The sequence below is a fragment of the Mesocricetus auratus genome, unplaced genomic scaffold, assembly GCF_017639785.1.
Source record: "Mesocricetus auratus isolate SY011 unplaced genomic scaffold, BCM_Maur_2.0 Super-Scaffold_4256, whole genome shotgun sequence".
Classification (NCBI taxonomy): domain Eukaryota; kingdom Metazoa; phylum Chordata; class Mammalia; order Rodentia; family Cricetidae; genus Mesocricetus; species Mesocricetus auratus.
Window position 1 is genome coordinate 114617843 of NW_024429182.1, and position 22828 is coordinate 114640670.

At 45.4% G+C, this 22828-nt stretch overlaps 1 protein-coding gene across 5 annotated transcripts in view; it reads right to left on the reverse strand.

The window, feature by feature from the left end:
• Adamtsl3 (ADAMTS like 3) overlaps positions 1-19589 on the reverse strand; it is a 287836-nt gene extending 268247 nt beyond the window's left edge. For all 5 annotated transcript variants that reach the window (XR_005870063.1, XM_040729194.1, XM_040729180.1 and 2 more), the window contains exons 1-2: positions 19469-19589; positions 18137-18238 (exon numbers count right to left, since the gene is read on the reverse strand). Coding sequence is in view for 4 of the 5 variants with exons in the window: in XM_040729194.1 (XP_040585128.1) it covers positions 18137-18238; positions 19469-19471 (105 nt within the window). In the remaining variant the exon portion in view is untranslated. The remainder of the gene's footprint in view (positions 1-18136; positions 18239-19468) is intronic.
• Positions 19590-22828: the final 3239 nt, after the last annotated feature.

The window sequence follows — 22828 nt, forward strand, 5'->3', positions numbered from 1 at the left end:
TGGGGGCCAATTGCATTCAAACTGCCATAGGACTTTCATCCTCACCTTCACTCTGGGCAGGGATCCTAGACTGCAAAGACGGAGAGAGTGGACTGAGCATTAGCGTGTGTCCATTGCCTTCTCTGTCTTGACTGGGGGTGCAAAGTGACTAGCTGCGTAAAGCTCCTGCCTCTTGACTTCCTCACCACGGCAGAGAGTACCCTTGAACTGGGAGCCAGAGCAAACCCTTTCTCCTGGAAGTTGCTTCTGTCTGAGGGCTTCATCACAGTAACAGGGGAAGAACTAAGACAAACACAACAAAGAGGAAATTCCTGGTGGTGGGAAGATTGGGGAAGACTTTGGCTTAAATCTTGTAGGATTCCAAGGTTCAAAGGGAGGAGGACAGAAGGAACCATGGGGCAGCAGAAACCCAGTGTGACTCCAGTGTGGGTTTCCTATCCAGCACGCTGTTCACCAGAAGCAGGCATTTCTGCTCAAGGGCAGAGCAGGAACTCGGGGACAAGCCGCCAGACTGTTACAAACGCAGGTCTGAGGAAACGTCTCCTCTCCCTTTGTCCCACTGATGGCTTAAATTGAATGTGTGGTCATATTCCAAATAGTTTCAAGTCAGTATCCTGGCACTCATCAACTTCCAGAAAAGATCAGGTATGTTTTGAAGGCATCTTTCCTCCACCATGAGACAACTGGCCCACCTGACGTCAGGCTGTCAACCCTTTAATACAGTTCCTCATGTTGCAATGAGTGCAAATTATTTTCACTGCTACTTCATAACTGTAATTTTGCTACTACTGTGAATCATGATGCAGATCTGTGATCCCTGTGAAAGGGTCTCTCAAGCCCCAAAGGTATCACAATCCACAGGCCGAGAACCACTGCTCTAGAGAACCGGAGGAGAGTGAATGAGAAGCAAGTTATGTCTCTTTATGAGCTAGAAACAATGTTTTTGTAACTGAAGAAGTAAAAATAGCTCACTTCTAAGAAAGCCAACATTTGTACAAAAGTCATTAGATGACATCTGTTCACTTATGGAAAATTTGAGGTAAACACCATAATTCAGGCCAAGCCAAGGGAAACACCAATTAGTATTATTTAGACTACCACACTGCCACATCCCCCTGTACAGTAAACAAACACCAAAACCCTCTCCTGTTTAACACTGCTACTCAACAAAAACACACCAAGTTCCTTTTTCCCTCCAGTACACCAGTCAGTTCAGGAGCCAGTCCCTGGATCGGTGACTGCACATCTCAGGCTTCCATTTCCTCAGGTCAAATTCAGTCTGAAAACGTTAAAAGCAATGTTCCAGAAGCAAATCACCCCAAGATGAAATCCTGTGCCATTCTGTGAAGTATGACAGATGCCCACACAGTCCTAAACATTCTGCTACCCAAAATAAGACTCACTCCTCTGCCCAGAGCACACACGCTGTACATACCCCCTGCCCACTCATTCAGCAGTCCTCCCGGGTATCACACGAGTGATTGTGGAGTCAGGGTGCTCTGCTTCAAGTGGCCCTTCAATAGGAGTCCAATGCCACTTCATCTATGTGGGCTTTGTATCAACTAGGTCATTCCAAGAACTGATATTTTGAGAGACAAAGAGACCAAATTCATATAACTTTTATAATCATATCTTGATACAATTGTTCTACTTTATTGATGGTCATTGCTGATTTCCAAGTGTGCACTCTGTGAGTTGAACTTTATCGTGGGTATACATACACTGACACTGGGGAGGGCGCTACTTAGTCTTACTGAGTTTGGCATTGTCTACAGCTCTAGGCATCCACCAGATGTTAAACTATATTCTCCATGGGCAGGTGGGACAGGGTGCCTGTAACTATTTAGTGCCAATATTGCTTTGGCACTATCGTCAATCCTTTGACAGGGTTGACGTTTACTAGTGAAAGAAAGAAAAGGGGGAGAAGAGAAAGGGCTGGGGTGGTGAGTGAGAGAGACAGGAATAAAGGAAGATGGAAGAAGCAGGTAGAGTAACTCTGCTGCTAAACATGGGCCCTGGTGTCATACGCTGTCCAGAGAAGTCGGTAACTTCGTTCAGAACACCCTGAGTGTGCAGATCAAAGGCAGAGTCTAGTCATATTCCAGTGAAGGTACTGAACACCTCAAAGAGATAGAAAAAGAATGTTGGACTATGGATTATGTTCCATCCTCTAAATTAGTGGTTCTCAACTTTCCTAATGCTGTCACCTCAATACAGTTCCTTATGTTGTGGTGAGCCCACCCAACCATACAATTATTTCACTGCTACTTCATAGCTGTAATTGTTATTGTTATGAATTGTAATGTAAACACCTGATTGCAGAATTCTGATATGTGACCCCCCCCGGGGGTCATGACCCACAGGTTGAGAACCATTGCTAAGTACACCTATAGGCATAGTACAGCACAGGCAGCCCTGCATTTACAGGAAGCAATTACAGGAAGGCTTTCTGAGAGGTAGAGAGAAGAGGGCAGACTGAACAGAATCCTCAAATCATAAAGGACAATATTTTAGTGGGTTCTCTGAGTTTTCCCTTTTTACAGTTGTTTTTTGTTTTGTTCTTTGTTTGCTTGTCTGTTTTGTTTCTGCCTTTGTTTTGGGTTGGGTTAGGTTGTTTGGTGAGACAGGGTCTAGTTATGTAGTTCTGGTTGGCCTCGAACTCTGCCTCCCAAGTTCTGGGATTAAAGGCTTTTGTGCTCCCTTTATTTTGAGCTGAGTGCTACAGAACCCTGTCATTCAGAAACATCACCAAACTCAATAGAGGAAAGGAGAGGAGAAACAGACAAGGCTGCTTTCTCTAGCTGAAGAGCCCATGGAGCTAGCCCAGCAAGACAGACATCTCTTATGCCAATAACCGTGGTCATCTCTCCATCTCAGCAGTTCCAGCAGAGAATAGAAAGCCTGGACTTTGCTCCCCAGTGGGAAGAGAGGGGGACAGTCCAGGGCGGAAGTCCCTTGCTCTTGGTGTGACAACATATCTGCCTGACATGTTGAAGTAGCTTGGCTAGCCCCTGCCTACCAGCGGCTGGTGCACCTTTCCTTTCCAAGTAGAATTTGGAAAGAGCAGAGATTAGAGCAATGCTGCAGAAGGAAATCTTTAACCTTACCTGTAAAGTCGCAGACAGATCCCCACCCAGCCCACAAATGGAACAGTTACAAGAGGTTTGGAGTGAACTGCAGTGTGGAAGACTACTGAGAAAAAGAGAAGGCAGATCAGAAAGGTACTGCATGGGATCTACAAATTAAACTGTCTTTATAATTACGGCCCACAAGTACAGCAAGAGCCGGAACATTAAATCTATACAGAGTCCCTGGCTGTCGAAACAGAGCATAGCAGGTACTAATCTAAACAGAGCTGATGGCTGTTAGAATAAATAGAAGATAGATTTAAATTAGATCAAGCAGGAGTCAGAGTTGTGTAACCTAACCTCTAAATAATCACTTGATTTATGACAAACAAGCAAAGTCCTAACATAAATGAAAAAAATAAATCAACAGATATCCATACCGGAATGACTAAGAGTTCAAATATTTGACAAAGATTTTAAAAGAACCACCATGATAATGACAATTACAACCACTCTTGAAACAAATGGGTGAAATAAAAAAATACCAGAAAGAGAAGACATATGAACTAAATAGAAAATATAAAACTGAAAATATAGTCCCTCCAAGGTTTAATTTTGTCATAAATAATAAAATGTCAAACTACAGCCCTAAGATACCAGTAACTACTTTTTTGTTGTTGTTTGGTTTTGTTTTGTTTTGAAACAGGGTTTCTCTATGCAACAGTCATGGCTGTCCTGGAACTTTCTCTGTAGACCAAGCTGTCCTCAAACTCACTAAGATCCGCCTGCTCCTGCCTTCCAAGTGCTGGGATTAAAGGTGTGTGTCATTACCACCTGGCTTCAATAACTACTCTCAAATAGTCAAAATACAGAAAATATGCCAGTAAACTGCATAAAACCTGGTAGGATGCATTTTTTAATGACCCAACTATATATAATATATAAGAAACTCACTTCATATATAATAATAATTGCAGAATAAAAGCAACATGATAAAAAGTACATCTAATAAGCTAATAGCATATTTGACAGCAATTTCTAAAGGTATGACTTCATTAACAGAAGACAAAATGAACTTCAGAGCAAAGAAAATGATGAGGATTCTAGAGAATAATTCCACCAACAACAGGAAGGAATTCTCGAAGTGTGTGTGCCAAGCAGCAGAACTCACAACACTTGAAGCTGGAGTTGATTTATTTTAATTGAAAGGAAGTATGGACTTAGTAGTGTTATACTGAGGTAGTCCATGGACTGTCTCAGAAACTGGTTGGTGATCTCTGAGGTGGTCAAGAAAACAAATTATCTTTTTTTTATTAATTTATTTTTTACATTCCAATCCCAGTTTCCCCTCCTTCCTCTTCTCCAGCTCCCCCCATTCCTCCCTCCTCTCATTTGCTCCTCAGAGAGGGTAAAGCCTCCTCTAGGAAGTCTACTAAGTCTGTCCCATCATCTAGTTAAGGCAGGACCAAGGCACCTCTCCACCCCCCACACCCCTGTGTATAGACTGGGCAAGGTATCTCTCCATATAGAATGGGCTCCACCAAGTCAGTTTGTGTATTAGAGTTAGATCTTGGATCAAAAACAAATGATCTTAAAGACATGAATTGGAGGCTGGAACTGGCAGGGACAGAGCCTATAGAGTCTTCCTGTGTGCTGAGCTTTAGAAGTCATGGATTCTTCTCTCTGTTCTCCTTGATCACAAGGTAGGGTTGCACGACGCAGTTTTAGCTTTCTTGGTGTGCTGGGATTCCCTTTATAGGATGGGTTAAGTATGTGCTCCTGGTCTGTAACTTGGATTTTCATTTTCTCATTAGCTCCTCTGAGAAGCATAAGTTTAGCATCAGAGATTGTCGGTCAATGCATTTGCTAATTGAGCTTCAAAATGATGTGCTAATCCCAGTCTTGTAGAGCAAAACAGGGTTCTGAGCTCAGTGAGTACTTCCACATGACACTTATAAAAAATGTCTACGCCCTGTGTGCCATGCATCTTTTGAAGGACAAGCCTCCCTTGGTTATTCCTAGAGTGGAAAAACCCTGTTAAAGCTATCTAGGACATTGCTCTGGTGCTGGCTAGGGCAGTTTCTTGGGAGCCAAGGGTTACTCAATACACTCTCTGAGTCCTGGGATGGACATCACAGAGGATCATCTGACAACACAGAGAAAACCTAATCATGAGGCCAACAGAGCCACCTCCCTATTCTGTTCCACTCAAGGGACTAGCAGTGCTGTGCTGAGGAAGAACCATGGTTAACTCAGTCCATCATCAGTGTTACTCAGCATGTGTGCAGATATGCCTGGGTGTCTAGTCATATTTTTCTCAATAGAACTACGTAATAAATAGTGGTGAACTCATCTCGGTGCAGCTTGGGTTCATTATCCTCCTTGTAAAAGTGTTCCGTAATCTTTGAAGTGCCAGGCTCTAAGTACATTGATGAGAACCCATCAGACATCAGCAATCTTAGGCCAGGTACACAGTGGGAAACACTGAGAAAAACAGACCCTCTCACAAACTGACTGAACAGAGCCTACTAGAGTGTAGCCACCAGCCACTCTATGCTTCCCTTCCCTGCTCAGGGCATGGAAATGCTTTCCTGGCTCTGCTGCTGGAAGCTGATAATGCATCCCAGAAAGTGTTTCTAGAACGTTCAGCACAAGTGCCCTGCCTCCAGAGTTGTGAATGGTGATGCCTGCCACAAGCTGGGCCTCCCAAAGTGCCCCACCTCCAGCATAAATGCCCAGCCTCCAGAGTTGTAAATACAGGCTGCCACACACTGGGCTTCCCAAGAATGGGAAGAAGGGCTCCAGGGTGACGCCAAAGCCATCAGGCTACCAGTAGAGCCAAAGGCCACAGAACCTGGTCTGAGAAGTGAGGCCACTATGCAGACCCAATGGGACCCCATGATGGAGCCAAGAGTAGAGGGAAGGTTACTTGAAATTGTGCCCCTAACCAGGGCCCTGTGGATGCTCTGCCTTCTCCATGTGAAGTGTTTGCTCTGGAAGGAATCTGGGTATTGAGTTTACTTTGCTCTGCCCTTCCCATACACCCCAACTCTCTCAATATGAGCAAACAGAGGCCAACAAATAGGTAACCTTTTCCCCAGGACAGCCTATGCCAATCACCACTCAGGCTGGCTTTTCCCTACTACCTTCTTCATGTTTCAGGTGCAGCACATGAGTAGGACATCTGTTGACCTCACAAAGAAAAACAAGCTTGTAAGAAGAAAGAAAGAATTTGCAGGCCATGCCTTCACAGCAGCCAGCCAAAATCCCCATGATGTTATTTCCCAAGTTACCCAGAGTCTTGTCTTCCAGGTCCACTTGAGTACCAGAAAGCTTTGCTTTTAACCTTACCACCTCTCTCCCTTCATTGGTATAGTATTTTTTAACTCTAGCATGTATTGGTCTCTCTTTCATAAATTACAGATTCAGATGATCCATTTTATAACACAGTTTAAAGTATACTCCTCTGTGAGCCGCACCAGCCCTTAGAGCTCCACACCCTGGAAGCAGAAACAATGGCTAAGTGGGAAAGCACTTGCCAGACAAGCGTGACAGCCTAAGTTTGAACCCTGGAACTCATGCAAAGCCAGGCATGTCATCATATGTCTGTAATTCCAGAGCTTCTACAGCAAGATAGGAGGAGGAGAAAAGGAAATTTCCAGAAGCTCTCAGGCCAGCCAGGCAGGAGAAAACAGAGAACAGCAAAGAAACCCTGCCTCAAACATGGTAGAAAGTGAAGACTGTGTGGGAGGTTGTTCTCTAACAGCCACACATGCGTTGTAACACAGACACCCACAACTACATGCACAACACACACACACACACACACAGCATACATACATATACAGCATACACACAGAGTAACCACTAAACCCTCCTTACTCTGATGACAAGAGCAGCCAATTGTATTCGGATTTGAGGGTGACAGAGATGAAAATGCCCACACTAAAAGCTCTAAAAGCATGATAACAGGACTCTCCAGGGCTACCAGTGAACAAATCTGGTCATGAAGAGAGAGAGTCTCAGGAATAAAGAAGCCTTCATTGTCAATTGTTAGAGATGCTAGAACTACTACTGAGCAATCCAGAGACAAGATCAGTGGAAAGGGAAATGGAATTCAGTCTTACTTAACAGTATGGCCTGTTATTCCTATTAAGCGGCATGTTGTCTTTGTTTATAAAAACAGCAAATGGTGGAGCTGAAATCCTAAGTGTAGGACACAAGGAAGTAGGAGACAGATTGCTCCTCAGTGTGAGAGTACCTATAGGAAGGGAGGGAGGGAGGGAGGGAGGGAGGGAGGGAGGGAGGGAGGGAGGGAGGGAGGGAGGGAGGGAGGGAGGGAGGGAGGGAGATGCCATGAAGAAATGGGGAGTGAACTACCTGCTCTAAATTCAGAGGAATGTAACTAATTGTCAAATAAAATAACTTATTAAGATGTTAAATTTCCAAATACCTTCAGAGTACAAGTGACATTAAACCTTTTCACACAATCCAAGAATTAAAACATCAAGGCCATATCCTCAAAAAAGGAACTAAATTAGAAATCCATAACAAGATAACATCACTGTTCTGAAAAATTAGAAAATATTCTCCTTTGCCCTATGCTGTCAGCTGTTTAATTTCTGGTCATATGAAAGTCTTTAAGACACAAAAATCGCCCAACTTGATCAGTGAAGCACAAGAAATTAGTTACTTGTGTGAATTAACAACTATAGAAAAAGTGGTTGTTGGGCTAGAGCAATGGCTAGGTGGTTAAGAGCACTTTCTGGTCTTTTGGAAGATCCATTCCCAGCACCCACACAGAGTTTCACAACCTCCTGCAACTCTAGCTCCAGGGCATACTTGTGTGCGAGCGCATGCATGTGCACACACATGTAAGAAAAAAATAAGTAATTGCCAAAGAAATAGTTCCCCAAAACATTCTGTGTCCCTTTTATGTCACTGGCAAGTTCTTTCAAACTTTCAAGGAATTGTTTCTCTGCTTCTTAAGCTGACTGGAAAAAAAAGAAAAATGATGAAAAGTGTGCCCCTGTTCATTTTATGAGGTTAGTAAATCCTTGATATAAAAACCTGGGAAATGTAGTGTGAACTAACATCTCTTATGGATTCAGATGTAGCGATTTTCAATAAAATATTTTCAAACCAAATCCAGCTGAACATTAAACCCACAATACTCCATACCCAAGCATAGCTACTGCCAGGAACACAAGAAATATTCAATATTAGAAAACCTATTAATATGATTCCATATATTATGGAAGAGGGTTTTTTAAAGCATAATTACCTAAACAACTTTTTAAGAACTCGGATGAGTGAGCTTGCCAGGAATTCCACACTTACACATCCACCACTGGCAACAGGTGGTTCTCTTACAACTAAGTAGAGGCCTGACATAATAAGGACCTGTCTTAGAATCTCAAAACCAACTTTTAATTGCAACACACAAGTGTAAACAGAAAATAGGGTCAATTCATGAGAACAATGTGAATAGAGCCCACAGGCAGGGCATGAGATTAGCCAGTTACATCTTAATCAGCCACTTGTTCGTGAAATCATTTGGACTGGAATGAAATAGAATGGAAAAGTTGAGGAAAATACCAGGGTTAATTACTCATAAAGATGGTAGTATTTTCTGATCCCTTTTAAGTAATATGAAAAGGCGTATTTATTTAAATCATGAGGTCAGAGGCATTTTCTCCCATAGGTGATAGCAAAACAACTAAGTAAACGGCATGTTTGACCCAAAGGTAAATTGCTTCCTGCATTTTTACTACTACAGAATTTGTTTAAGATCATCATTAGGGTCACATAAGAGATAGAAAAAAGACACAAAGCTTCTATACCTCATGAAATAAAGCTAATGCCCTGACTATAACATATACGCTAAGAGAGCCCTGACTATAATCTTTGTCTACTTTCTCCAAACTTGACAGTGTTAATTTCTGAAAGTCTTGAAAATGTAGTGATTAACTGATGCTCTCTGTAGCTCAGTGAAAAACCCCAGCTCTGTCACAATAACCACATTAGACTATTTTCAGAAATAGTCTGATACTTACTTCTTCCCTTTGCTCCATACATACAGTCTCTCAGAAAGGAGCACACTGAATTGAGCTTGATCGTATAACTAGTTTTGAGCTCAAGGAAGGTGTCCTGGGTAACTTCAGTTGCAGTTTGACACATCTGGCTAGAGAGACCCTCAACTAAGGAATTATCTATGTCCAACTGGCCTGTGGGCGTGTCTGTGGGCCAGTTTCTTGGTTGTTCATTGATGTAGAAGGACCCAGCCTATCATTGGGAGGTACTATTCCTTGTCAGGTGATCCTGGGCTGAGGAGAAAGGTAGCTGAGCCAATCAGTAAACAGTGTTTCTCTATGGTCTCTGTTCAGCTCTGGCCTCCTGGTCCCTGCCCTGAGTTCCTGTCCTGATCTTCCTCAGTTATGAACTACTACTACGTTGGAGTGTAAGACGCGATAAACACTTTCACACCCAAGCTGCTTTTTGTCAGTGTGTTATCACAGCAACAGAGAGCAAACTAGGACAGTGGGTGAGGACACTTCCCTAGCCCCACCTTTCCCTCCAGTTATGTGACATCCGCAGAAATGGCATTTGCAGAAGCCTGACAGACCAGTGTACATGTCCAGCATTACCTAGAAATGAGCATTCTCTGGTTGGCCTCCTGGTCCAAAGAGAAGTGATGCATGAAGAAAAGCTCCATTAAAAGAAGAAGAAGAAGAACCCCACTGGAACAGAACTCTGACAAAAATCAATAAGGCCAGATGTTTAAAAATAGAAACAAAACAAATATGTAGCTAAAGAACAGTATCACGATATGGATATGAAATATGCCCTGAGGCTCTTGTGTTGAAACCTTGGTCACCAGACAGCAATACAGAGCTGGGGCTTTCTGAAAGTTATTGAGTCAAGGGGTTTCTGAGTACATCAGTGGGTTAATATATCTATAGATTTGTAATTCAGTGTCTTTATTGGGAGCTAATGAGTCTACAGGAGTTGGGGCCTAACTGAAGAAGTGGTCACTAGGGACATATCTTGTTCATTCCACCCAGCCCAGCTTCCTGGTCACCATGAGGTGAGCAGCTTCTTCTGCCGCATGTTCCCACCACCACCATGGATTTCCTGCCTCACCTCAGACCCAAAGCCAATGGAGCCATCTGACCTTGCACTAAAAAATCTAAAGCCAGGAGCCAGTGTGCACCTCTCCTCTTTCAGTTGATTTTCTTTTCTCCACATTCACACTTCTCTTCCATTCTCAGCAATAAAGACATGAAGAGGACCCCTAATCTAACATATTATGAAAAGACAACTCTCCCTCCACACCCTGTGCCTCTTACCCCATTCCAGCCTCCAGCAGTGTCCCTCAGTGGCAGACCATGTTGTGCACCTAGCCAAAAGAAACCACCACAAGGTCTCCCCACCCAGTCCATGAACCTTGTCATTTTCAGCTTCAATCTGGGCCTCTCTGGAGGCAGTAACCACTTCTTCCAAGAACCACTCTGGCTTCTCAATTTCACCAAATAATTGACAAACCTGGATTTCTCAAATATCCAAGAAGGATGAGAGAGAGGCCTTGCCACATGCTACAAAGCAGCTAGAACTTTCCAAGTATGTATTAACACAGGAGGAGGCTAAGATATTAAATAATTGAACAGATCCCAAAATGTAAGACCAGAAGAAAACCTAGGTGTGTATGTATTTTCTCTCAACAGATATTGTTTCTAAATATGATGCAAAGACAGACAGTTAAAAAGAGATTCTTGGCTACTTGAAAAGTTTCAATGTTAAAACATCAAAACCGTGTATAAAAACATGATACAAATGAAGTCTTAGTTAGGGTTACTATTGCTGTGAAGAGACACCATGACCACAGCAACTCTTATAAAAGAAAAACACTATTAGGGAGGCTTACATTTTCAGAGGTTTAGTCTATTATCATCACAGTGGCATGTAGGCAGACATGGTGCTGGCTACATCTTGATCAGAAGGCAGCAGGAAGTGGACTGAGACACTAGGTGTGACTTGAGAATATATGAGACCCCAAAGCCCGCCTCCACAGTGACACACTTCCTACAACAAGGCCACACCCACTCCAACAAACCACACCTCCTAATAGTGCCACTCCCTTTGCAGGCCATTTTCTTTCAAACCACCACAAATGACAAAAATTGGGAAATTATTTGTAATATGTAAATGATAAAGGGTTAATCTTCTTTGTGTATGAAGAATACTTACAAATTGATAAGAAATTCACAATAGATGCGCCTGACATTTGCCATCAAATTTGTTGAACACTGTCTTTACGTTGTCATTCAATCAATCACAAAAGGCAGTCTTGGTACAGAATGAAGAAGTAAATAGAATCATCGCTTAATTAGTTATGCCCAGAAGCAACAGAGAACAACCACAGTATAAATCCCAGTAAAACGATGAACAGTGACATGTCTCATGTAAACAGAACAGCGATGTGAGGTGTGTGCTTATGTCTGGGACTGTAATTTCAGAGTCCTATTTTATTGTTTTCTGGGAAGAGTATTACATTACATATTAGTTTAAAAAATACAGCACACTTCAAAAATTGGAATCCATTGTACAAAATATACATAGAATCCCTGGCTACATGTCTCTATAGAATCCTTCAGGGTTTGGAGTGTATTAGGATAGCTATGGGGTAGGAGATGACAAAGATCAAGGGGTATATGAGATTCTAACTTTTGTGAATTATCCCCTCTTAGTCATCACATACATTTCATCAATGGAGAAGTAAAGGGTTATTAACTGAGTTGATGTGCCATAGCAAACTGAGGAATATCTGTTGGATCCTGGCTGCGGTAAAAGAAATGATTTCTGAAACAGACAAACAATATCTTACGAGGCTGCTTAGTCTGTCCCACAAAAAGGTGGGTTGTGGAAGGAGGGGGTCATCTTTCCTGTCCTTCCAAAGCTCTTTGCTGTGATGAAAAGCATGACACATTTGAACTATTATAAAAATAAAGATTTCTGTTGACATTAAAAAAAAGAAATTCACAATAGAAAAGGAGAAGAGAATGTAGAGATTGAATTTTATTTTTCTATTTCAAATGTCTTGTGTGTGTGTGTGCTAAATATAAATCTGTATGTGTGCATATGTGTACATGTAGAGGGAGCCAGAGATCAACATTAGTGTTTTCCTCAATCATTCTCCACCTTACTTCTGGAGACAAGGACTCTCACTGAACCTGGAATTTGCCCAATGGGCAAGACAAGCAGGCCAGTGAATTCCAGAGATTCTTGTGTGTCCACTCACCCTCGTTGGTGCAGGGATTCCAAACGTACAACTCAATGCTCATCTTCAGATGAGGCAGCTAGAAACTTGAACTCAGTTCTTATGCTTGCACAGCAAGGACTCCATTCACTGAGCCATTTCCCTGGTCCCATATTTCTAATGCATTAAGGATAAAATACATACAAGCAATAATGCAAATGGTCCAAAAATATTTTTAAGACTATCTCACTATGCCAAGCATGGTGACTCATGCCTGTAGGCCCAGAACTTGGGAAGCTGATGAGGATGGACACATGTTCGATATCAGTCTTCACTATACAATAAACTCAAGGCCAGCCTGGACACTTTTAGGAAAGTAATTTGATCATATAAATCAAAAACCTTAAATTTTCACATAGATTTGAACCCCAAAGCAATGTCTAACCAAGAACGTTTTTCTGTAACTCTATTTAAATCAAATAATCACAGAAATGTGCAAAGCTGAGCCTGTAGGCACAGCTACAATAGACACTGTCCTGGAAGAGTATCTAATGCTCAACATCAAGGAACTAGTTAATGAATTCTGATATATTCAAATGATGCGATGTTATGAATATGGTAGATAGTATTAGAGTAAAATACTCCTCACATTGTTTTAAAATTTTTTAATCATCAAAGTGATTATTATGTCTTCTTTTCATGTATTTGAGATAATGTTGAATACATGTGTTCGTGTACATATGTGTTCATGCATATGGAAGCCAGAGGTTAACCTGGAGTATTGTTACGCATTGTTCACTCCCCCACTTTTTATTTTGAAAAAATGGTGCCTCACTGAGCCTAGGACTGGCCAAATAGTCTGGGCTGGCCAGCAAGCCCCAGAGACCTACTTGTCTCCCTATGCCCAGCGTTGGGATTGCAGGCATACACCATCATGCTGGACACTTTTATGTGTGTTCTGAGGGTGAAATCCAGGTCACCATACATGCTGTGTATCAAAACCAGTTTGCCAACTAAGCCATCTCTCCAGCCCATTATCACCTATTTAAATAAACATACATGCTAATATTCCAAGGTCAGAAACACATACAGGGAACTCCTAAGAAGCCGTTAGAATTCAGGATGGTGACGTGTGCCTTACCCTTTGTCCTTTCCTGTACTTCTCACACATCCATACGGAGTTCTGCTGCTGTTGTTTATAGCCAGAAACACACACACACAGGCAAGTTCAAAAGAGAGGACTTTACTAAATTGTAAATTACTTTCATTAATACAATAGCTGGTCTTTATTTTATTTTTTATTTTTCGAGACAGGATTTCTCTGTGGCTTCAGAACCTGTCCTGGAACTAGCTCTGTAGACCAGGCTGGTCTCAAACTCACAGAGATCCGCCTGCCTCTGCCTCCCAAGTGCTGGGATTAAAGGGTTTTTGGTTTTAAAAGTACTTTCAAAGGAAAATTCTATTAAGTGTCTAAATGAATGCTTGAAGAACAAATGGGTTTCTGTGAATTTGGCCACAATAATTTATAGCATACATTGTCTGGAGCTGTTCCGCACTGACAAATTCCAGGAAGTAATTGCATAAAATACTTGGAGAGGAAATTGCTTTATGCTTCCATGCTATTTATGGAAATTAGCATCTTTGTAAAAATAAACCGAGAGTGATCACAACCGTAAAGCCTGAACTGTGGCTCCCATGCAGTTAGGCTCGAGCTCTCAGACCGTTTGTGACAGGGACCGCCTGATTTGTTCCTGCTATCAAACAATTACATAGAATGATGGTTTTCTCCTTCCCCTTGTATCTTTATCATCTTGCTTTCTTTCAGAAGTATCCTGAATGGAATTCAGATATGCTGAAGTGCAGTTTATGGAGAAAGCTTTCTTGTCATTCCATTTCCCTCCCAAAGACTATGCAGAACCCGTTTTCAGCATCTCAAACTTCTCCGAGCCCAGGAACAGGGTGAACTTTCAAGTCCTTGTCCTAAGACTAATTCAAAACCGGAGGGATTTTCAGTTTTTCTTTCTCTCAATTCCACATAGTCTCTTACCATGTTCTGCTACCTCCAAGTGGGTTCTTGCAGGTTCCTGGCTTCATCTCATCTAGTTCACCCCAGCAGCCTAGGGCTCATCATTACCATAGTGCCAGGCATCATCTGCTCCAGCGAGTCCCCTGCAGTCCCACAGAATCCTAACAGGGCTCCCTGCGGTCACCTGCTCGATACTCCGAAGACTCTACGCTGCGTAGTTCTTAGAGTGGACAATCTTGCAGCTTCCCCTCACGGCAGCCACTGCCCCTGCTCACTGTTACCTCCCAGCCCATCCTGCCATGTTCCAACTCTTCACATGCATGGTATCCATGGAAACCCAGACCCAGAGGCAGAAACAGGTTTGAGAGGTATTTCTGAGCTGGCAACTTGTGACCAAGTGGATACAGAATGAAGATGACAGAAAAGACATTTGGAGCATCCCTGGGATCAATGACTAGTTGACAGTGAACCAGAGAGAGAGAGACAGAGACAGAGACAGAGAAGAGACAGAGACAGAGAGACAGAGAGACAGAGAGAGAGGATGAGTATGCATAGCTGGGGCTGAGGAGAGGGCTCAGTGTGTAAAGCACTTTCTGTGTAGGCATGAAGCATGAGGTCATGGCCATGCAGTAAGTGCTTATAATCCCAATCCTGGGGATGTGGAGACAGGAGGGAAAGCCTGCTCAGAAAATAAGGTGTAGACTAATTGAAGAAGGCACCCGGTGTCAACCTCTGGACACACACACACACAGTACCTACAAAACAAAGCATATGATTTTGTGTTTATAGTCCTATTAGTTAGTTATAACCTGAAATGAGTTTTTGTGAACTAAAACCCAGGTTTCCCCAGGGCCAGTTACACTTCTGAAGGCTTCATGGGAAAAGCCATTCTCTGTCTCTCCCATCTTGTAGAGGTTTCCAGTATCCTTAGCTCCCTGCTGCATTACTCTTCCGGTTTCCTTGGTGGCCTCTTCTACTCCTCTGCCTTTGCTGCATCCTAGGTCCCACTTATGAGAAGTGCTGGGACAACCCCCCCAACCTCAACATCTTTTCCTGCATGGAAAAGTCTCTTTTGTCATATGAGGAGCATAGATGGGTTCTGGGAACAAGGCCATGGACATATTTGGGAGCCATTATTCAATCTACCACACTTTCCAGGGGTTTCCATACCTTAGACCCAGTGGCTCCTTCAATACTATAATGATCAAAACAATAGGAGTTTGGAGGGGTGGGGGAGTGACCGTTGTCTCCACGGGATAATCAGGTCCTAAGGAAAGGCCCAAAGTAACATCAAGCTCCCAGAGCCTAATAGACAGGAGGGGGCAGGGCTTTCTACTACTTGAGTGGAAGGAGCCTTCAGCTTCACCAGGTCAAGCCCTGTGCCTATCACAGTAACTTACAACCAGCAATCGTAAGAGTTCATATTTTCCATGATTTAATAAGGAGAATCTCATTTGTATTAATTAACTGAAATACCCTTATAGCTCAGCCTCACACATTTGTTGGTCTTCCTTGTAGCCTACTTATGAGGCAAGAGGAGCTATACTGAGGAACACCTTAAGCTCCATCCCAACATTAAAATCCTAATGCTGGTAGACAACTTCTTACAAAGCTCATATGAACCTGGGGGAAATACCAGAGACAGCCCTGTTCACTTCTGCAAGAACCTCCTGTTCACATCTCTGGAGTGCCCTCTGCAGCTCCATAGCAGAATATGCAGGCACAATGCTAATTTCAAACCTTTAAGAAGCAGACACAATAGAGTTCACATTCATTGCCCACATCCTTGCTTCCCACTTCACGGTGCATCGCCTCTTGAAAACAACTCTAAGAGGTGGGCACTGTTTTGAGTTCCCCTCTACAAGTGTAGGGACAGATGTGATGCACGGATGAGTGACCCAGCCACACATACAGGGGCAGTGCTGGGATTCCAGCAGTGGGTGGCGTGGATGGCTGAGACTGCTGCCCAGGAATCAGGAATCATGTGGTGTTCCCTTCCATGTGTGCTACACTGATGCGAGGAAACAGCACTGCCACAGGCACTCAGATATGGGAAAATCCAAAGAGGTCTCTGAGAGATTCAAGCTGGGCAAATGCTCCCTTAGAACAGAAGGCAGCAGGCAGACTCAAAGTGCAGAGAGATGGCATACGGGACATATTCAGGAGTCAGTTCCACGTGACCAGGAAAGAATATCTCTGAAGCTCTTGTGTTCTATTTTAGATCCTTTGATGACAAGCAAAAGTAAACCATCTCGCTTTTACAACAACACTGACCGCACTGACTGTGTGCACCCGTGCACATTATTGCAGTTGCCCATGGAGACCAGAAGAGGGGGTCAGATCCTCGGGAGCTGGCCGTTACCCCATGTTCCAGGAACTGAACTCAGTTCTCTGTAAGGATAGCAGAGTTCTTAACCACTGAACTCTCCATCCTCTTAGCCTTTGTTCTAACAAAATATATCCATTTAAAATACAATTTCAGAGGAGCACTGTAAAATGGGATAAAAGGGATGATGTCCCTCACTAACCAGTTGTGTGTGAGCCACAGAATTGATGGAGTACTGAAAAGGGCTTAAAGGCAGTAAATCCAAGAGAATACATCGAGACGCAGAGGCCTCTGCTTCATTTACTCGGAGTATAGATTTTCATCCATGCCTGCATGCTTGTTTAACAGACTTAAGCCCTTAAGTACTAGGCTGTCTGCTAAGACCATGGGGGCGCACAGACCACAGCCAGAAGTGTAATCCTCAGGGAAGTGTTGTCTTGTTCTAAGTCACATAAGACATTGCACGGGATTAGCAGCCACCCTCAGGATACGGTATTAACTGAAATGTTCCCTACATTTTTAGGTTCAGGGCCCACACACTTCTTGGCGGAATCCAGCTGCAAACATATTTGTCTGGATTTCACTTTGTTATAAACCAAAGGGACGTCGAAGAAAGTTGGATGTCCCAGCTATCTTGAAATGTTAGAAGACCCAGTGATCCTGAGCTTGCATTCCTACTTAACAATGACAAACTGGAGTCACGCAGTGAAGGGAAATCAAGTTCCACTTTTTACCATCTTTACCGCTCTCCACTGTCTCTTTGGCAATGCCAGCTACTAATCTTTTAGTTTGCCCAGCAGACAAATAACTATGCAATCTCTGAGCTCGGCTTCTCAGGCTGGATGAAAAAGACAAGAGTCTAGAGTAGTGGTCCTCAACCTGTGGATCATGACCCTTTGGGGGTTGAACCCTTTCAGAGGGGTCGACTAAAACCATCAGAAAACACAGATATTTACATTATGACTCATTAACAGTAGCAAAATTGGTTATGAAGAAGCAATGAAAATAATTTATGATGGGAATCACCACTTAGAAACTGTATTAAAGGGTTGCTGCATTTGGGAAGGTTGAGAACCTGTGGTCTAGAGAGAGGACTGCACAATATTGTGGTGTGTTAGCAGAGTAAATTCAGAATACTCACTTAGTGGCTAACTAGTACAGAAATCAGACTCTTCCTGACCTCTAACATGTAGCCTCTGCCGGGCTCATGAAGACAGCCACTGTAGTCAGAAAAGACAGGGTCCACCCAAGCCCCAAGTCACGAGTGGTGCATGGGTCCACAATGGTATCGAGTTCCTGGTCTTTGACTTATCCTTACAGAGAAACCATCCATGACACCGTCTGTACGAGATTCTCTGGTGCAGCATCAGCACTGGTCCTATTAACATCGTATGATCTAGAATAATACTGCTATGCTAAGACAGGCATGCCCCGCGTTCTCAACGGCCCGATTCTATTACCTGCAGAAGACCAGGGAACACAAAGACCGTCCATCTCAGCAGCCACCAGGATCCTGTCCAGGAAGCCATGGGATCCGATATCCTAGGAGCCTCCCTCACAGCCTACAAAAAAGAAAAGACCTAGTTTCCAACAGGCTCTGGCTCCAGAGACAAGAGTCTGCGAGCTAAGAAACCAATCAGAGGGCAGGGACCCTGAAGCCAGGCAGTGTCTAGGAAAGGTTTGTGTTGGCCCAGAACGGGATTGCCTGCTGCAGAATGGAGGCAATACGGGACTCCATTTAGGATGAGTCCACCAAGACTGGGGTGGGGGCAGGGACACCCCCCTCCAGTCAGCAACTTATACTTTCAGCACTCCAGATGTCGAGACACCCCTGGACCAGCCACCTCCCAGCCTGTTTGTCAGCACCAGGGTGTGGTTTTTGGCGCTGTCTCGGGATCCAGCCTACAGCCAAGGGTTAGGGCACCTGCCAGCTTTGACTCCTTGAGGCAAAAATTAGTCTAAAGCCTGCTAACCTAGACCAGCGAGGGAAGGAACCTGCCTAAGGTCACACAGCAAAACAGTGAATCTAGGATTGGAACGCAGATCGGATAATTTGAGGCATTTCTCACTAGGCACACAGAACGCCCTCTGCTTCCAAACCTGCAGCTAAGAGTTCTGCGGGGCACAGTCCTACAGAGTGTAGTCCCTCAGAGGTGAGGAAAAGCTAAGCCCAGGGGGAGCTTTTCTTCTCCCAGTGCTTTCCTGTCAATTTACAGGGAACTGAGTTTGAGAGGAGACTGGAAAAGCCGAGGTCACACTCGACTCCCACTTCGCCTCGCGGGCGCCTTGGCGGAGTCGGTGTCCGGGGGCGGGTCGGTGGCTTCTCTCCATCTGGAGAAAGCATTAAGGCCTGGCTTAATGTGATCCGCAAATGTGCTGCTGTTTCCGACCTGAGGCGGCAACTCTGGGACGAAGGGAGGCGGCCAGGGCTGGGCCCCGGGACCACGCGCCCCTCTCCGCTGGCTGGCACACTCCAACGCACGCCACCCTCATGCCTCCTTTCCCTGGCGTGCCTCTCGCCTGGGTCCTCTGCGCACCAGGCGTGCGAACCTCAGCAGCTAACCCTCCGGACTTTCGGACGCTCCATCCGCTGACCCTGCAGGGTGTCCCGTCATCGAGAGCGACCCTGGCTTGCAGAGGACCTGGGAAGGTTCTGCCCAACATCCCAGAACGTGGTAGCGTGCGCCTACCCGGAGCTAAGTCCAATAGGGTAGTGCTCACGTTGTGAAGCCCCGCGGCCAGCGTAGGACCCTAATTATCAGTGGCGTTCCCATCAACTTGCCCAGACTTACCATCCTGGGAGAGACCTGTCCCTGGATCTCTGCGGGTGTCCGGCTTCCAACCAGGAGCCACAGCAGCGTCTGTGGGTGCCGCAGGTATGAGCGCTGCGGAGACTGAGACCAGCAGCACCAACTCGGTGACACCTTCTGCGAGCGCGGGGTCCCGACAGTCCCCGACGCCGGCCTCCAGCCCGCGCCTCCGCCAAAGTTAAATGGGGCTGGGACGCAGCTGCCCCGCCTGTCCCGCCCCTCCGGGCGCGCGGAGTGCAGGGCTGGCCCCAGCCCAGAAGCGGAGGGCGCGCGCCGCCACCTGCGCCGTCTGTCCCGCAAGTACGCGCCGCGCGCCGTGGCCAGTCAGTCAGTGCCCACTCCTCGTCCTCCGCTCGAACCCGGGACAGCTAGGAACGCGAGGACAAGCGGGGCAGCGGGCCACAGCTGGGCGGCTCAGAGCACGCGGAGCCGTGGCGGCCACGGGAAGACTCGGCTGGAACGCTTCTCCGCCCGCTTCCTGGAAGCCACTCCTCGCCCTGGGCCTGCAGCCAGGCCTGGTGCCAGGAGCCCCGGCTGCCGCCGCCGCCGGCAGCGCGCTGGGGAGAGGCAGCCGCTGTGCCGCGGGCCAGCCGAGTCAGCCGGGCCACTGCGAAGATGCCATCCCCTCCCACCTTCCACCGCCTGGCCCCCGTGCAGGGTCTGCTAGGTCGCTGCCTAGAGTCAGAGCTCGTGATGGGAGCATTAGGAGATTGACCAAGACCTACCAGCATCCCTTCAGTCCAAGGACTTTTGGCTGCAGGGGACAGCGGGTGTCCCAGCAGGTATACTTAAACCTGATACCTGAAGTCCCGAGTATGAAACAGGTTGGGGTGACCCTGAACTCCAGACCTGTCAGAAAATAAATTCAGCACTAGGGCCTAGGGTTTGGAATGGAGGTGTCCCAGTGGGGAATGGGAATGGTACCCTGGGCACTTCTGGGGGGAAGAAAAGTCAGGGAAGAGATACAAGGGCCTTGGCTTCATCCCAGCAACAGGAGCCAGGGACCAGGGTGTTCCTTTTAAGGTCTACATGCTGTGCGGCCACCCTCAGTTCCCTTGAGTGAAGCTACTTTGCCAAGAGGTTTGTGTGTAGCCAGCCAACCCCAAGAGCAGTATTCCTAGCATCATCCCAATTCCTCGGGGAATAACAAGCCCACGGGGGTCAGAGAGGCTAGGTCGGAACTGGTACCTACTTCTCTCGGGAGTCTGAAACATTTGCATCTGAAGTTGCTCGCTTGTCTGCTTGCTGGACTGCTGGTGCTTCCAGATTGTTATGGCATTACCAAAGGCTCCCCGGATCTGTCTTCTTCACCTTTTCTTCCCTACCCACTGCAGACGGCCTCCTCTCACCAGAGCGGTCTCAGGACTGTCCTTTCACTCCAAGAAGGATATTGGCTGGAATCCTAGGGAAAATGAGCAGGTGGCAGGTGGGAAGATTAGGGAGGAACCAAGAAAGGGTAGGAGCAGAACTAGACTGACTAACTCACCTACAGACCACCGAGTCTCTCTGTTCAGCTCTGGAATGTGGGGCAAACAATGTACTTGTAAATACTGAGCTGTTACTGTGGTGGGTAATGCAGGAGTAGGTTCCCGAGAGCCTCTGTCACGTTTTTTCAGCCAGTTGGCACACTGCCTTATTTTGTACACATTTCCGTGTAAAGACACCTCATTTAACACATGTTCATCCATTCGCATTGACCTCAGGGCACCCCCACCTGTAAGTCACTGACAAGTGCTTCTCTCTAACTGTTCACCTGCACATCACAGCCTCTTGGTCCTTGGGGACACATAGACAGCACTGAAGCCAGGGGTACTTTAAAACAACGAAATCACAAACAGCAAGACGTTGCAAAGAGGACTTTTAGGATAACGGCTTACACAGTAAGAGCTGAAACAGACACAAGAAGAAAGGGCTTGTAGGACCTTAGCGGTGAATATGCGCACCAGCGGACTCAAAATGCCCACTGGTCTTCAGATGACTTTGAAAATGCTATGTATGTTGATTATAGGGCAACAGGTGATGGGTTTTTTTAAATAGACATTACAGATGAGAAGGATCCATGGTGAGCACATCTCTGTCAGTGGATTGGTAGAAGAGCATTTCAGAACATCTATGACACACCATGTGGTAGTGTGAATGAGAATGGCCACCATAGGGCCATATATTTGAGTCCTCAGTGCCCAGTTGATAAGCGGTTTGAGAAGGATGAGGAGGCATGGCCGTGTTGGAGGAAGTGTGTCTCTGGCAGTGGGCTTTGAGGTTTCAATAGCCCTGCTACAGCCAGTCCCTTTCTGCCTGCTGCCTGCAGATCAGGATGTAAAGCTCTCAGCTACTGCTCCAGTGCCATGCCTGCCGGCCACTGCCACACTCCCTGCCAAGATGATAAAACACTAACACTCTGAAACTGTAAGCCAGCCCCCGCTCCCAATTAAATGCTTTCGTTGTAAGAGTTGCCGTGGTTATTGTCAGGGCCCATAGAAGTGACTCCATTTCACTTTGACTTACGGTCAGGGAGTTCAAGCCCATTATTGCTCCTTCAAGTTTAAGTCCACAGTATGTTTGACCTTGGATGTGGCTACTGTGCGTCTCACCTTGACAGGATATTTGGTTCAGGGTGTGGTTACTTGATGTTTGGGGTATTGAGAAGGCAATTTTGCTTGCTTGTTCTTTGTATCTTGATAAGGAAGTCTTTTGCCCCCCCTTTTTGATTGGGATATATAAGAACTTTGAGTAATACACTTGGGGATGATCCTAGTATTCACTGGGTGCCTACCAGACTTTATCTCTGTCTCTTATCTAATTATTTCCTCAATCCACATTCCTTCCAAGCAGAGACTGGACTAGCAAGCAGGACAGGGACAGATGGCCCCTCAACATGGGTCACAATGTCTCTGCACAGCATTTACCAGGATCTGGTCTAGGCATTTAACAGATCTGACTAATTCAGCCACCAGGACAGCTTATTGGGTACTATGTTGGTTTGACCTGACAAAAAAGCATTTAAGAGATTTCTTTTGGCTCACAATTTCAAAGGTGTCAGTTTATTGTGGCAGAGCAGACATGATGGAACAGAGAGCAGTTCCCATCTTGGTGATCAAAAGGCAGAGCAAAGGAAAGTGACCTGAGACCTGCTAACTGGTCTTCAAAGTTACAACCTCGGTAACCTACGTCCTCCAGGTAGACTCCGTTTTCCAAAGTTCCAACCACCTACCAAAATAGCACCATGGGCTGAGCAGCAAGCACCAGGCGCACAAGCCTGCCGGGAGCATTTCACATTCAAACGTAACAAGTAAATGTTTTCATTCCTGTTTTACAAATGAGGCACCAGAGCAGCAAGATTTA